The 15,851-nt window shown below is 39.8% G+C and overlaps 1 protein-coding gene across 3 annotated transcripts in view; it reads left to right on the top strand.

Moving 5' to 3' along the window:
• The window catches only part of LOC126354008 (tonsoku-like protein), a 277,353-nt gene that overhangs the window by 16,858 nt on the left and 244,644 nt on the right, over positions 1–15,851 (top strand). For all 3 annotated transcript variants that reach the window (XM_050003320.1, XM_050003321.1, XM_050003322.1), the window contains one exon: positions 4,919–5,046. In XM_050003320.1, the coding sequence (XP_049859277.1) occupies positions 4,919–5,046 (128 nt within the window). The remainder of the gene's footprint in view (positions 1–4,918; positions 5,047–15,851) is intronic.

Raw genomic sequence — 15,851 nt, 5'->3', positions numbered from 1 at the left:
TCAGGTAGCACCTGAAGAAGGCAACGAGTTATGTGGCCGAAATATTGTGCCGAGTGACACAAACATCCGGCAGTGGACCCGATTATTCCACATGTCAAGATCTCGCCGGGAAAGCCTGAAGAGTTACAATTATCACAATGTTCTCACACAAATCCCTGATCTTGGCACCAGTTTCAGTTGAGTGACTGTCCCATTCTATAGCTGGCAGATTGAGCCTCCGCCTATTATAATACCATGATCAGAAAAAGTACCCCCTGATATTCTGACTGAAGTTTCTCATATTGAGAAAATAAAGGGGGTGATCTTTGTATACCTTTAAAAAGCTTTTTATGTCCAAGATCACATTAATTAATGTTTATTACGGACAACTAGTTTTGACAGATTAATCTTCTGATCTTCAAAAACTTTTGGTTATAAGTATTGTTCCTTATATTCTCCAAGTTTTCTGTGAAGCTGTCTGCCATTACAGCTCTCCAGGTTGATTACTGTGATTACTTATACAGTTAATGATTATTATCAACCAGATTATTTCACATCCAGAATCTATAATAATCTTACTTGATATTGTGGGCTTTTATGGCAATAAAAGTGCTTCCACCCTTTGACATTTAGCATATCCTTGCAGTGTACAGACGGGGCCAGAAAAATGTAGGCACTCTTTGTATGTCAATATTAATGGAACAAAATGATGACATACCATTAAAATTCTTGTCGGAGGGAGGGAGGGGGGAAGGTTATTTTGTATGCTCAAAATGACCTCTGTTAGCAATCAAATAATGTCAATACCACTTAACTGTTGACTGAACTATGGCTGTCAATGTTGCTAGTGTGATAGCTGTACAGGACATCTTGACGGTTTCTTGTAGCTCCTTCAATGTTGCTGACTTATGTTGATAAACTTCATTTTTCAATATTCCACATAGGTAGATTTCAAGAGGTGGAAGGTTTGGAGACTGTGTTGGGATTTCAACAGTTCCTCTTCAACCTATCCATCGCCCATGTAGATTTTCATCCAAGTAGGCTCTGACATCTCTGTGGTAATGAGGTGAGGCACCATGTTGTTGTAGGTAAAAATCTTTAATTTCCAAACATATCTCAGATGGCAGGTAAAATCAGTGTTTGGAGCATATGGAGATACACCCCATGAGTTATGTTACCTTCCAAGAAGAATGGGCCAATCAAACCGCGTGATGACAGACCACACCATACATTATCACCAACTAGATTAACATGTTTGTCCACACGAACGTGAGGATTTTTGGGAGCCCTTTACACAAAGTTGTGGGAGTTTTATAATACCTTTCAGTTTGAATTTCACCTCGTCATACCAGATAACCATCCCCGTAAGATGTTCATCCTTACAAAACATGCCTTCAAACCACTTGCAGTACTTTATCCTCTGATTCGGGTCATCCTTATTCATAGCATGCAGTGATTTTCGAATATACACTTTCCACTTTAGAGCCTTCAGAATTCATTGTGTGCTTGACGGCTTACTCCGCTTTCATGTGCACCCTGCTTCATAGATTTTTGAAGTGACCAAGTAAAATGTTGCAACACTGGAAGGTGAACTTGTTGATGTTTTTGGTCAGTCAGACCTTCCCTTACGCACATCCTGAGCAGTACCATTGGCTTCAAATTTATCCTGAATATGATAAATTGTTGTACATGATGGTGGCTCAGTTTCGTACACATTACCCCATTGCTGTTGTACCTCCATCAAGTTTTCCTAATTACAGTACCACTTCAGTATGGCCTTGTGTTGCTAAAACGAAAATATTACTCCATGCATTGCTGCATTGTCATCTGCTGCAAAATGCATGCAAAGGTCTGTGGAGAAAACAATGGACTACGCTGCTGCGCAAAATTGCAAAGCTATGTCATTTTGTTCCAAAGGTATTAATTATCAAAGAATGTCTACATTTTTCTGGACCTCTCTGTATATTCCAATCCGCATTTAAATTTTTTCTGCTTTTCACTTCCAGCTTTCTGTTCCTAGTACTGTGTGATCATTACTACCTTTAATAAGAGAGATTGATTCTCGTGTCTTGTTTTGGATACACCTGCAGTTTATTTATGCCACAATGACATTATGTTTTTTCAATCTACAAGGACAATAGTTTTCCTATATGATTAATATATCTTATCTACCCCTTTCTTTGATTATGATTGCTGATTCACCATTTACTCTATATAAGCCTTTTCCTAAACTATGAGGAGGTAAAAAAAACCACAAAATTGTTTTTTAAAGCTTTTCAAATTATTTACAAAAGGACCTTATCCTCTTCAAAATACTCTCCATTACAACAAATACATTTGTCCTACCAATGCTTTCACTGTTAGAAACATTTTTTGTAGGTGCCTGAGCATGTTTATTAGAATATACAGTTTTTGATAACTCTGTATGAGATGGAATTCATATAAATTTCAAACATGCATTTTAAGGTTTGGAAGATGGAGAAGCTGTTATTTACTTAGGTAGATAGCGGAACAGTTGGCGTTTAGTTGATTTTTGTTCTTTTTCTGTAGATATCGTGCTTTGACCTGCACTACATCTCTGCCATTTAAATTGGAAGTAATTTGTTTCATTTTCAAAACCAAATGTTTATCCCTTAATAAATTTCACACTGAAAGAAAACTGATATTCTTTGTAATGTTTCTTCTGTTCCATTGGATAATCTTCAATTGTAACAGTACACACCTGTGTTCAGTTTTTTCGGTGTGAGATTTTTCCAAACTTTTGTCATGAGAGCACTCACTGTTATGAAAACTGCATCTGTTAGGTCATACATTTCTGAATTTGTTGCACTCTTGGATAGGATTCTGGTGTTCTTATATCATTATTTGTTACTCCTCCCACTATCTTGGCCATGTATGGTATCACATAGAATCTTTTTGTATTGAGTGAGATGGAGCATTAGTTGAACCATTGGACTCATATTTTGGAGGCACAGGTTGTAATGCTTAGTTGTCTACTTTGGTTGAGGTCATTTTTGATTCCCCTAAATCAGTTAGACAAATGCTATGCAAGCAATGTGAACAAAGCAATAGTTGACTCGTTCAACAGTTTTGATTGCTATAAATTACTGTTCATCTTAAATGATTCTAATATTTATTGATCTTAGAACCCTAACCATCCTTCATTCTTATCACTTTAATACACCTCTTTTTTATCAAATTTAAAAATGTGTTTCTATGTTCAGAGATTCCTGTGTGTTTGCAATATAGCCAGCTCCTCTAGTTTCAGTGGATGTTTAATTTCTTCTGAAATAAAACTTTTTTCCATTTTCTTCAGCACATTATTTTCTTCTTGCTCTATTCCTCTATCCTATTTTCTACATTTAAAAAAAAATTAATACTATATTTCATTAGAATTCGTCAATAGGACTCCAGTTCCAACCTTGACAAACTGCAGTATACAGTACCCCACAAATTTTTATTTATTGTCTGTGCAGAACTTTCTTTATGTCCTGTGAACTATTCACTGGTTTAAATGTGAATTCTATTCAGTTTCTCCCTTTCCTATTCTTGTGTCTCTTGCCCATCATCTTTTTTTTTTGTCATTTATTCTCTCTCTCACAACCCTGAACTATCCCCACAGTCACTGTCCCTAATGCTGTCCTGCATATAAGTCGAGTGCACGTAGTGTGCCACCTTTTAGTTTTTAGATTTTTCTTTGAATCTTCATATTTCTTTCTTGGTGTTTGGACATCTTTCATTTCAGAACTTGCCTTGTATTTCTTCACTTCTTTGTTCTAGCAAATAATGTATTCCCCACTCCCCTATTTCAACTTGTGGATGTTATGCTCTTTTAATCTTAGTATTTGTGTGCAATCAGTGCCAAGGGGTTGTAGTGTCACCCATGCCATTTGCAATGAACTTTTCAAACTTTCATGTCCTTCATTGTAAGTATTGCTCTTTAATCATGGACTCTTTCAGCAAAAATAAATTAACTCCACTTGAGGCAAAAGCATAGCCTTCGCTACTCATAATCCAGAATTCATATATTTTTGAGCTTTCTATATCCCGAGGCAGATTCTTTTTTCTTCACGACTCTGAATAGCTGATACCAGGTATTGCAGTAGTGTAAGAGGGGGAAAAGCTTCTTTTAAATAACCATGAAGAGTTAGTTTAAATGTGCATTTGTTAATAAAACAGGGATTTAGCTACACTGTTATAGACAGTATTTTTCAGCTTTGATGTTGAACAATTTATAGTTGACCATATTTTTTTAAAAGTGCTGTTCTCAATCATTCTCTTGCAGCCCTTGCACTGTTCAGTTGACAGTCTACAATTGAAGTTGGTCAGTGATATTGCTACCAACTTATTAGTACTGCTATGGCATGTACTTAGGAAAGTATGGGTGTCACATGTCTACCTGATGTAGTAGTTCACTGCACTGCTGTTGTGCTTCATGTTACATTCCAGTCTTGGAAACTGACGTACAGCTGGGAGAGCGGTGTGCTGACCACATGCCCCTCCATATCCGCATCCAGTGATGCCTGTGGGCTGAGGATGACACGGCAGCCTTCATAGCCTGTTCGGGAGGAGTTTTTAGTATTTTAGTTTATATGTTACATTCTCTTTACAGAATATAACCTGGCATACAAAAAAAAATATCAAAACATATTTTGAAATGTGAAAAATTGTTACTTTAGTCTTCTAGTTACATTCAGTATTCTTTTATTTAAAAGTATCATCTTGTTGACTGTATCATCCTTCTTGTACATTCTTTTTTTCCCGATTTTTATACTGTAGATGAAATTTGATGAACTCTGGAAAATTCTCCTAAGCTTTCAGTGGAAGATCTGTACCTTCACTACATTATTCTATAGTGTGTGGCATGAGAATTCACTGTGTTTTATCTTTGTTGTTTCATTTCTCAAATAAATTTGTCATGATTTTTCTCATTATTCAGAATTGTTAAAGAAAAAGAGGAAAGCTCTTTCTGGAGATAACCTGGAGTTAGTGGCAAATATTTGCCAAAGGCTTGCGCAGCTGTATTTCCGTGATGGGAGGTATGAGGAGGCATTAGAACAGTATAAGGTATGTATGCATTATTTATTTATGAAGTTTGTTTTATGTTATTTCTTATTTATTAGCAGTAATAGTCATTTTATGTACTGAAAACTGGCAAAAGCTGGAGTTAACTTGAGCTGAAGTTTTACCAAATACTTAACAATGTTGAGAAAGGACATAATAAATTAAATTAAAGAGTGAAATGGAAAATATTAGAAGTGTCAAACCTGGCAGTTGTCAGGAGGATGAAAAGAAACTACGAATTTCTCTTTGTACATAAATGATTTTATACAAAAAAATGACAAGTTACTGTGGTATCACAAAATTATGCTGCTCACAACAAAAAATGAGGCAGCTGAGAAAATAAATACTGTATTAAGAATGCTTTAAGTGTCGTACTATGAGACTGATTGGTTCTCATTGTCAGTAAGAAAATTTTTACAAGTTGCTTCTTGCAAAGAAGAAAGCAGCAACTAGCCACAGTTCATAATTTGTTTATTTACACAAGTAGTCCCTTTGCGGTTTTTGTCAGTTTGATCTTCAGATGGTGGTTCACTTTTATATTACATTATTTGTTGTTTACATTAGTTGTTTGTCGCTTTTCCAACAACTAATGTAAACAAGAACAAATGTAATATAATATCCAGAGCAACCTTAAGTGGAGTGTCTGCATAAAACAAGTGGTAGGAAAAGCAGATGCCAGATTGGAATTCAGGAAGAGTCTAAAGGAAATGTAACACATTTGCATAGGAAGTGGCTCGCAAGGCAGTTGTTTGACCAATTCTTGAGTATTGCTCGTCAATCTGGGGCCGTTACCAGGTAGGCCTGATAGAAAAGATAGAGAAGAGTGAATGAAGACTGATACATATCGTCACAGGTTCATGTAGTTGGCATTAAAGTGTTACAGAGATGCTCAACAAACTCGAGTGGCAGAAGTTACAAGAGAGCCGTTATGCATCATAGAAAGATTTGCTACTGAAATTTCGAGCAAGCACTGTCTGGAAAGAGTCAGGCAATGTATTATTTCCTACCATATACATCTCACCGTACTGTAGGTGCAATCACAATGGAGAGGAATCTGTTGAGAGGGTAGACAAACATGCGGTTCCTGAAGAGGGGCAGCAGCCTTTTCAGTAGTTGCAGGGGCAACAGTCTGGATGATTGACTGATCTGGCCTTGTGACACTAACCAAAATGGCCTTGCTGTTGTGGTACTGCGAAAGGCTGAAAGCAAGGGTAAACTACAGCCGAAATTTCGAGCAAGCACTTTCTGGAAAGAGTCAGGCAACATATTATTTCCTCCCATATACATCTCAACGAACTGTAGGTGCAACCACAACGGAGAGGTATCTGTTGAGAGGCCAGACAAACGTGTGGTTCCTGTAGAGGGGCAGCAGCCTTTTCAGTAGTTGCAGGGGCAACAGGCTGGATGATTGACTGATCTGGCCTTGTGACACTAACCAAAATGGCCTTGCTGTTGTGGTACTGCGAAAGGCTGAAAGCAAGGGGAAACTACAGCTGTAATTATTCCCGATGGAATGCAGCTTTACTGTATAGTTAAATAATGATAGCGTCCTCTTCGATAAAATATTCCGGAGGTAAAATAGTCCCCCATTCAGATCTCCGGGCGGGAACTACTCAGGAGGACGTTGTTATCAGGAGAAAGAAAACTGGTGTTCTGCGGATCGGAGCGTGGAATGTCAGATCCCTTAATCGAGCAGGTAGGTTAGAAAATTTAAAAAGAAAAATGGATAGCTTAAAGTTAGATATAGTAGGAATCAGTGAATTTCGGTGGCAGGAGTAACAAGACTTTTGGTCAGGCCAATACAGGGCTATAAATACAAAATCAAATAGGGATAATGCAGCAGTCGGTTTAATAATGAATAATCTACTACAAACAGCATAGTGAATGCATTATTGTGGCCAGGATAGACACGAAGCCCACGCCTACTACAGTAGTACAAGTCTATATGCCAACTAGCTCTGCAGATGACGAAGAAATTGAAGAAATGTATGATGAAATAAAAGAAATTATTTAGATAGTGAAGGGAGACAAAAATGTAATAGTCATGGGTGACTGGAATTCGGTAGTAGGAAAAGGGAGAGAAGGAAATGTAGTAGGTGAATATGGATTAGGGGTAAGAAATGAAAGAGGAAGCCGCCTGATAGAATTTTGCACAGAGCACAACTTAATCATAGCTAACACTTGGTTCAAGAATCATAAAAGAAGGTCGTCTACATGGAAGAAGCCTGGAGATACCGACAGGTTTCAGATAGATTATATAATGGTAAGACAGAGATTTAGGAACCAGAGGCAGATGTGTACTCTGACCACAATCTATTGGTTATGAACTGTAGATTAAAACTGAAGAAACTGCAAAAAGGTGGGAATTTGAGGAGATGAGACCTGGATAAACTGAAAGAACCAGAGGTTGTACAGTGTTTCAGGGAGAGCATAAGGAAACAATTGACAGGAATGGTGGAAAAAGAAATACAGTAGAAGAAGAATGGGTAGCTTTGAGAGATGAAGTAGTGAAGGCAACAGAGGATCTAGTAGGTAAAAAGACGAGGGCTAGTAGAAATCCTTGGGTAACAGAAGAAATATTGAATATAATTGATGATAGGAGAAAATATAAAAATGCAGTAAATGTAGCAGGCAAAAAGGAATACAAATGTCTCAAAAATGAGATCGACAGGAAGTGCAAAATGACTAAGCAGAGATGGCTAGAGGACAAATGTAAGGATGTAGAGGCTTATCTCACTAGGGGTAAGATAGATACTGCCTACAGGAAAATTAAAGAGACCTTTGGAGAAAAGAGAACCACTTGTATGAATATCAAGAGCTCAGATGGAAACCCAGTCTTAAGCAAAGAAGGGAAAGGAGAAAGGTGGAAGGAGTATATACAGGGTCTATACAAGGGCAATGTTCTTGAGTACAATGTTATAGAAATGGAAGAGAATGTAGGTGAAGATGAAATAAGAGATATGATACTGCGTGAAGAGTTTGACAGAGCACTGAAAAAGCTAAGTCAAAACAAGGCCCCAGGAGTAGACAACATTCCATTAGAACTACTGACAGTCTAGGGAAAGCCATGCCTAACAAAACTCTACCATCTGGTGAGCAAGATGTATGAGACAGGCGAAATACCCTCAGACTTCAAGAAGAATATAATAATTCCAATCCCAAAGAAAGCAAGTGTTGGCAGATGTGAAAATTGCCGAACTATCAGTTTAATAACCCATGGATGCAAAATACTATCGCTAATTCTTTACAGACGAATGGAAAAACTGGTAAGCCGACCTCGGGGAAGATCAGTTTGGATTCCGTTGAAATATCGGAACACGTGAGGCAATACTTACTCTACGACTTATATTAGAAGCTAGATTAAGGAAAGGCAAACCTACTTTTCTAGCATTTGTAGACTTAGAGAAAGCTTTTGATAATGTTGATTGGAATACTACCTTTCACATTCTGATGGTGGAAGGGCTAAAATACAGGGAGTGAAAGGCTATTTACAATTTGTACAGAAAGCAGATGGCAGTTATAAGAGTCGAGGGGCATGAAACGGAAGCAGTGGTTGGGAAGGGAGTGAGACAGGGTTGCAGCCTATCCCCAATGTTATTCTATCTGTATATTGAACAAGCAGTGAAGGAAACTAAAGAAAAATTCAAAGTAGGTATTAAAATCCATGGAGAAGAAATAAAAACTTTGCGGTTCGCTGATGACGTAATTCTGTCAGAGACAGCACAAGACTTGGAAGAGCAGATAAACGGAATGGATTGTGTCATGAAAGGAGGGTATAAGATGAACATCAACAAAAGCAAAATGAGGATAATGGAATGTAGCCGAATTAAGTCGGGTGATGCTGAGGAGATTAGATTAGGAAATGAGACACTTAAAGTAGTAAAGGAGTTTTGTTATTTGGGTAGCAAAATAACTGATGATGTTCGAAGTAGGTAGGGTATAAAATGTAGACTGGCAATGGCAAGGAAAGCGTTTCTGAAGAAGAGAAGTTTTTTAACATCGAGTATAGATTGAAGTGTCAGGAAGTCGTTTCTGATAGTATTTGTATGGAGTGTAGCCATGTATGGAAGTGAAACATGGACGATAACTAGTTTGGACAAGAAGAGAATAGAAGCATTCTAAATGTGGTGCTACAGAAGAATGCTGAAAATTAGATGGGTAGATTATATAACTAATGAGGATGTATTGAATAGTATTGGGGAGAAGAGAAGTTTGTGGCAGAACTTGAGTAGAAGAAGGGATTGGTTGGTAGGACATGTTCTGCGGCATCAAGGGATCACCAATTTAGTATTGGAGGGCAGTATGGAGGGTAAAAATCATAGAGGGAGACCAAGAGATGAATACACTAAACAGATTCAGAAGGATGTAGGTTGGAGTAGGTACTGGGAGATGAAGAAGCTTGCACAGGATAGAGTAGCATGGAGGGCTGCATCGGGCCAGTTTCTGAACTGAAAGCAACAACAACAACAACAACAACATCTCACGAAGTGACAGTGATGAGAAAATTCGAGAAATTGGAACTAATGCACGTGCCATTCCCGACTGGAACAGGGAAGGGAGGAATCAGTTAGTGGTACCAGACATACCCTCTGCCACACATCTTTAGGTTGCTTCTGGAGTATGATGTAAATGTAGATATACATGAACAACTGTCTGAAGATTAATCAGATTATTTGAAACTGGTGATGTAACATTATTAACAATGGATACTTGCGTTTCTTTTATTTAAGAATCGACTTGTATTTTGTACACGGCCATGGTGTCCAAAATGTCAGTTTTGAACAAAATACAGGAAGAAAATATTTTTTGGAGTGCCATTAATACTAACACACTGTGTTGTATTTATGAAAATAGCTACAGAAATACAGCATTAACTGTTTAACTGGTAGAACTGTAGTCAAATATTTTCATATCCTTTATATTTTGGAACTCCAAAGAGAAGCACAACTTGGCACAAAGACCATGCTCCATCTACTAATGCACGTTTGAAAGACTTTTCCATTGTTTGGTACTAGGATCAAGTCTAGGGACATGTAACAGAGTACCGAGAACAGAATAGCACAGAAAATGGATTTTTTGAAAAATGGCACTATGATCATTTTGTGTTTACACTTTTCAACTGTTGCTTGGGTATTTGTTGCTTTTAGAAGTAGTTTATCTTTTAGCGACATTAATCCTTTTGCAGTCTGCCATATTGGGTGCTGAATGATCAACAATGTAGGAAAAGACAGATTGCTACTCACCTTAAAGAAGACACACCAAGTTGCAGACAGGTACAGTTAAAAGACACTCACATATAGCTTTTGGCCACAGTCTTTGTCAGTAAAACATGCACACACACACACACACACACACACACACACACACACACACACACACACACACACACACACACGTCTCATGCACACAAGACCGTCAACTCCAGCACCTCGGGCTGGAATGCAACATCATGTGGGATGCAAGCAGCATTCTAGTGGGGTGTGAAAGGGATAGTAGACTAAGAGGGGGGAGAGAGAGAGAGAGAGACGAGCACTGTCTGGTGGACAGTGCAGGGACTAGACTGCCAACAGGCGCAGTGTCAGCAGGTTGTGGGGGGGGGGGGGGGGGGGGCAAGGAGAGCAGTGGTGAAATATGGGCCGATGCATTGGCAGAGAGCTGCAAATAGACAGGGTGGGAGTTGAGAGTGGGAGAAGGGGTGGGGGGAGATGATTGGACAGAGGGGGTGGAAAATGTTGGGTAGAGGGTGTGGGGGCAGTGTGTTGCCATAGGTTGTGGCCGGAATAATTATTATAGCAGAGAATATATTGTAAGGATAACTCCCATCTGCGCAGTTCAAAAAATCTGGTGGTGGAGGGAAGGATCCAGATGGCTCGAGTAGTGAAGCAACCGTTGAAATCAAATGTGTTATGTTCAGGTGCATGCTGTGCCACAGGGTGGTCTACTTTGCTGTTGTCGACAGCAAAGTGGCCCACACCACCCACTCACTCTGTCCTACCATTTCCTCCCCATACTCACCTCCCAACCTGTTTATTTGCAGCCCTCTTCCAGCACATGTGCCCGTCTTTCTCCATTCCTATCCTTTGTTGCTCCTTTTTCCCCACCTCCCTGCCCACAACCTCCTGACACTCCGCCTGCTGGCACCCTACACCCTGCACACTCCTCCAGACAGTGCTCCTCTCTCTCCCCATCCATATGTTACTGTCCCTCCCCCACCTCCTCCAGACTGCTGCTTGCATCCCATGTGAGTTTGCGTTCTGGCCTGAGATGCTGGAGTTGCCAGTAGTGTGTGCTTTGAGGTGTGCTTTCTTGAAAAATGACATTTGCCTACAAAAGTATGTAGTTGTTGTGGTATACCCAGATTGTCATAAGTCTTCACTTTAAATTGTTCATAGGCGATGAAATAAAAAGTATTTTTGAAAAAAGTAATACAAATTTGATTTTTTTGAAATATTTAACGCAACACTTGATTTAAAGAAAGCTAACTGATGTTCATAAGATCTGTACAAATTTCTGAGTGAAATAACACAAGAAAAATGAAAGCTTTAATATTATTTGCATAGATTATGATGATGATGATGATGATGATGATGATGATGATTTGGACCTGAATATATTTTATGAGACCATCAGAATGGCTTAGATGGTTTGTGCCCCTGCATGAAAGTAAAATAAGACTTTTGTTGACTCCCATATCAGGATGCTATGAAACTTCTAGCCTTAGCTGTTGTGACATTATTCCATTTTTTATGTGGGCTGGACAAAGTAGCAGCATGTTTGGATATAAATTGCTTAGCTGAGCTGTTTGTTTTGGTTGCAATTAGTTGAAGTAATGCTGCAGTGAAAAATAAATTGAAATGTACAATTGCAGAACATCCATTTGTGGCGTATGCAAATTAACAAACTGAGAACGTTAACTTAATGAAAAAAATCACAGAAACAATATTAAATAACAAAACTGCTTAAAAATGACAGTCAGATGAAATAGCAAAATGTAAGCAAGTATTATAAAGCATAGTGTCAACAAGCAATTTCACAGTAGCAGAGTTATCGTTGGTATTTCACTGCAATGATGTTTGAAAGTCGATAAATATTGATGTACACATAAATGGAAATGTTGAGCATCAGCACTGTTCACACTAGCTACATCTAGAGGAGATGCTAAGCAACAGTAAACAGAGTATGGTACCAATGAATCAGCACTCTGTCAGTAATGTCATCTGTGGGGGATGCCGATAGATCATTACCTTGACATTCAAAGGTTGAAAGTAGATACTTGCTGCGAGTTGCTGTGGGTGATAACTGTGATAAATTAATAACAGATTTCTTTTACTGACTCCAAATTCAGATGTTATTTTTAGTGAAACGTTCAAAGAAACTTTGAGACTCATTTTGAGTTGGTACATGACTAATAAAATACTGGCGACTTCAGTCTACCCTTGATGTGTTGGTGGAAATACATGTTTAGTCGATTGTAGGTGTAAAACATCATCTAAAATTATAGTAAATACTTCTCTGAATATTAGTTTGAACTATTAGTTCAGGAGCCCACACAAAGTGTAAATGTTGCAATAGCTTACTAGACCCCTTAGTGACAAATAATTCTGAGCAAAAAGAGAGCATTGTGACTGATGTAGAAATTAAGGACCACATGGCTGTTGTAGCGAGACTGATTACCGTAACACACAAATCCACCAAAAATAAATGCTCCATATATCTATTTAAATAAGTATATAAAAATTTGCTTGACTGCTTCATAAGTGACAGTCTCAAGGTCTTCAGTGCATTCTATGAGAGCTTGGATCTCTGTTTCTTTCCCAACATAGCTGTAACAGTTTACAACTATAATACCGATGTTTCCTGTCTGCCATCATCTTATGTTTGACAGCTCCCTTTGAGACTGTACCCGTACTTTTCATAGACCCTTTATCCTAAATAACTACCCATCCCACTCCATACAAGCCCTGCTGCTAGTGCAGCTGCCTCATGTTTTTAGTGGACCCCTGATCTATTAAGGCCATCCTGGCACCTCTCCACATGATGTAAGTCAAGGAATCAGCAATCTACATGGAAGCAGAACCATTTGAGCCTCTGATTCAGATCCCTCCAGTCTTTATTCAAACCCTTCACTTGACTCTGCACCTAATGTTCAGTCAGTTCTGTCAATGATGCTGCAGGTGACGAGCTCCACTGTCATCTTGCAAACAAGGCTGACTATTTTTACCATTTCAGATAGCTGCCAGAAACCACAGAGACCTTCTTCTGATCCAAAGCAACATATTGTTGGCACTGATCTGAGCGTTCGCCCCCAATAGCTGAGTGGTCAGCACGACAGAATGTCAATCCTAAGGGCCCGAGTTTGATTCCTGGCTGGGCCGGAGGTTTTCTTCACTCAGAGACTGGGTGTTGTGTTGTTCTAATTACCATCATTTCATTCCCATAGATGTGCAAGTCGCTGAAGTGGCGTCAAATTGAAAGACTTGCACTTGGCGAACGGCCTACTCGACAGGATGCCCTAGTTACACGACATTTACATTAATGTACTGAACAGAGCCACCACCCGTAGCTGGGTTCACACTTCGCTCTTTGTGGCATCTAAGAGAATTTGCTCCATATCTAAAATGACTCCCCCCAGTATGAATACAGAGTGCACACTCTATTTTTTCCCTTCCTTAGCAGCAATATCCGTAAGGGACTCTCCATCACATGCTCAACATTGGAGCTCCCATTAGCCAGTGGCAGTTGGGAGCTCAAGCATTAAGCACATAACAGAGCTGCAGAGAGCTTACAGACTAAGAGGATTCCTCTAAACTAGGACAAACAACTGCGGCTGGCTCAATATCTTCATTAGCCACAGACTGCACTTGGAACATGTTTGTCAGACAAACCAGGGAGGCCTTTTTGATTGGTCTCATGGAAAGTATTGTGCCGCCTGTCGCACTTTGAAATGGCCTCTCATGACTATGGGTGAGGGGTCAGCCATAATGCGGTCAGTGACCAGGCCATCTACATCAGTGGACAGATTGGGAAGGTCACAAATAATTTGCTGGATGTCCCTTGGATTCCTCATGTCAGGCTCTTCACAGTGTTGCCCATTGGGAACAACCTCATGCTGTGTGACCAGAGAGACCACTGCCTGGAGCTGTGAGCAGAGGGACTTCAACTCATCTCTCATCCAAACACAGCATTGACAGTCTGTTCCCATACGAAAAATTGTGTAAATCTAAAGTACACAAATAAAAGAAATTAAAGATTAACCTACAGAAGTGCACAGACTAAGCCCAAAATAAGGAACATGCTCCTACTGAGAATATTGTAATATTCAGAAAAATATAACGTTATGAAGAGGATAGATTGCTACTTGCCATATAGCGGAGATGTTGGGTCACAAACAGGCAGGTTTCATGCAAACACAACTCACACACACATGGCCATTCTCTCTGTCGCTGAGACAGACTACGAGCAACTGCATGTGATGGGAGAAGAAATCTGTTGGGGGTAACGAAAGGGCTGGGGAGGGGGGGGGGGGGGAGGTGATAGCAGGCTTTGGGTGAGAGACAGTGAACGGCTGCTTGTGGGAGCATACTGCGCTGTGGTGTGGAGAGTTTAGGGCAGCTAGGTGCTGTCGGGAGGTTAGATGGATGGTGTGGAGGAGGAGGGGGGGGGGGGGGGGGAGGGTAAAGGGAGCGGAAGAGAAGAGAAGTAAAGAGACCCTAAGACTGTGAGTGCATTGGTGGAATAGAAGGCTGTGTAGTGCTAGAGAGGGGGGCCAGGGGCCACCGTCCTTCATCCAGCTGTCACTTTCCCTGAAGAACTCACTCCATTACTACACAGCCTTTCGTTCCACTATTCCACAAACGCACCCACAATCTTTTTACTTCACCCCACCCCCCACCCCCCACTCAGCATCCTTCCATTTAACCTCCCAACTGCACCTAGCTCCGTACCCTCTCCCCATCACATCCCTGTGTGCTCCCACAAGCAGCAGTTCCCCATCCCCTGCCCCCTAGCCTGCTATCCCTCCCCCTGCCCCAGTCCCCTCCTTACCCTCACCACCTAGATTATTTCTCCCATCATGCACAACTGCTCCGCAGTCTAGCCTCGGCGGCCACAGTATGCATGGGATAGATGTGTTTGTGTGAACATGTGTGTGTGTGTGTGTGTGTGTGTGTGTGTGTGTGTTTTTCGTCTACTTCAGAAGGCCTTTTGGCTGAAAGCTGACGTGTTTAGCACTCATTTTGTTGTGCCTGTCTGTGACTCAACATCTCCACTATATGGTGAGTAGCTCTCTATCCTTTTCATAATATTGCCATTATCCCATAGTGTATTTTCCATTGCCAGAAAATTATAATTTAATTAGCAGCAACTCATGCTTCTGTTGTATCTCAAAAGTTACCCTGTGGCCACATTTTCTGTTATTGTGATCTTTTGTTGTTGCACACAGATTGTAATGCTCCAACAATGACCACATTATTATATCATCATCAAAACAAATAATATTGTCAGCAACATAGCCAACATTAGCTCATAAATAATTTAGCTTAGTTAACCAAGAGGGTTTTAAATTAATTGTTTTCTTTATTATAATGTAGTAGTTTTTGTTTTTTGTGGTGGTCACTGTGTTGAACATTCAAGAGAGGTTAACATTGGGAAACAGACTAGAACTTGAATGTCAAGCATATTGTGTGCAGTCACCTTACTATGGCTGGCTTTGAGCTGGACTTTGTTCAGTTTGAAAAGCATTGCCTGCAGAAGCCTAGTGTTCAGATGACGTAAAAAGTTTACTGAAATGGTTTAGTATGTGATTATCT

Source organism: Schistocerca gregaria, chromosome 3, assembly GCF_023897955.1.
Source record: "Schistocerca gregaria isolate iqSchGreg1 chromosome 3, iqSchGreg1.2, whole genome shotgun sequence".
In the NCBI taxonomy this organism is placed as follows: Eukaryota; Metazoa; Arthropoda; class Insecta; order Orthoptera; family Acrididae; genus Schistocerca; species Schistocerca gregaria.
The sequence above is the reverse complement of the archived record's forward strand: the minus strand, read 5'-3'. Positions and strand labels throughout refer to the sequence as shown.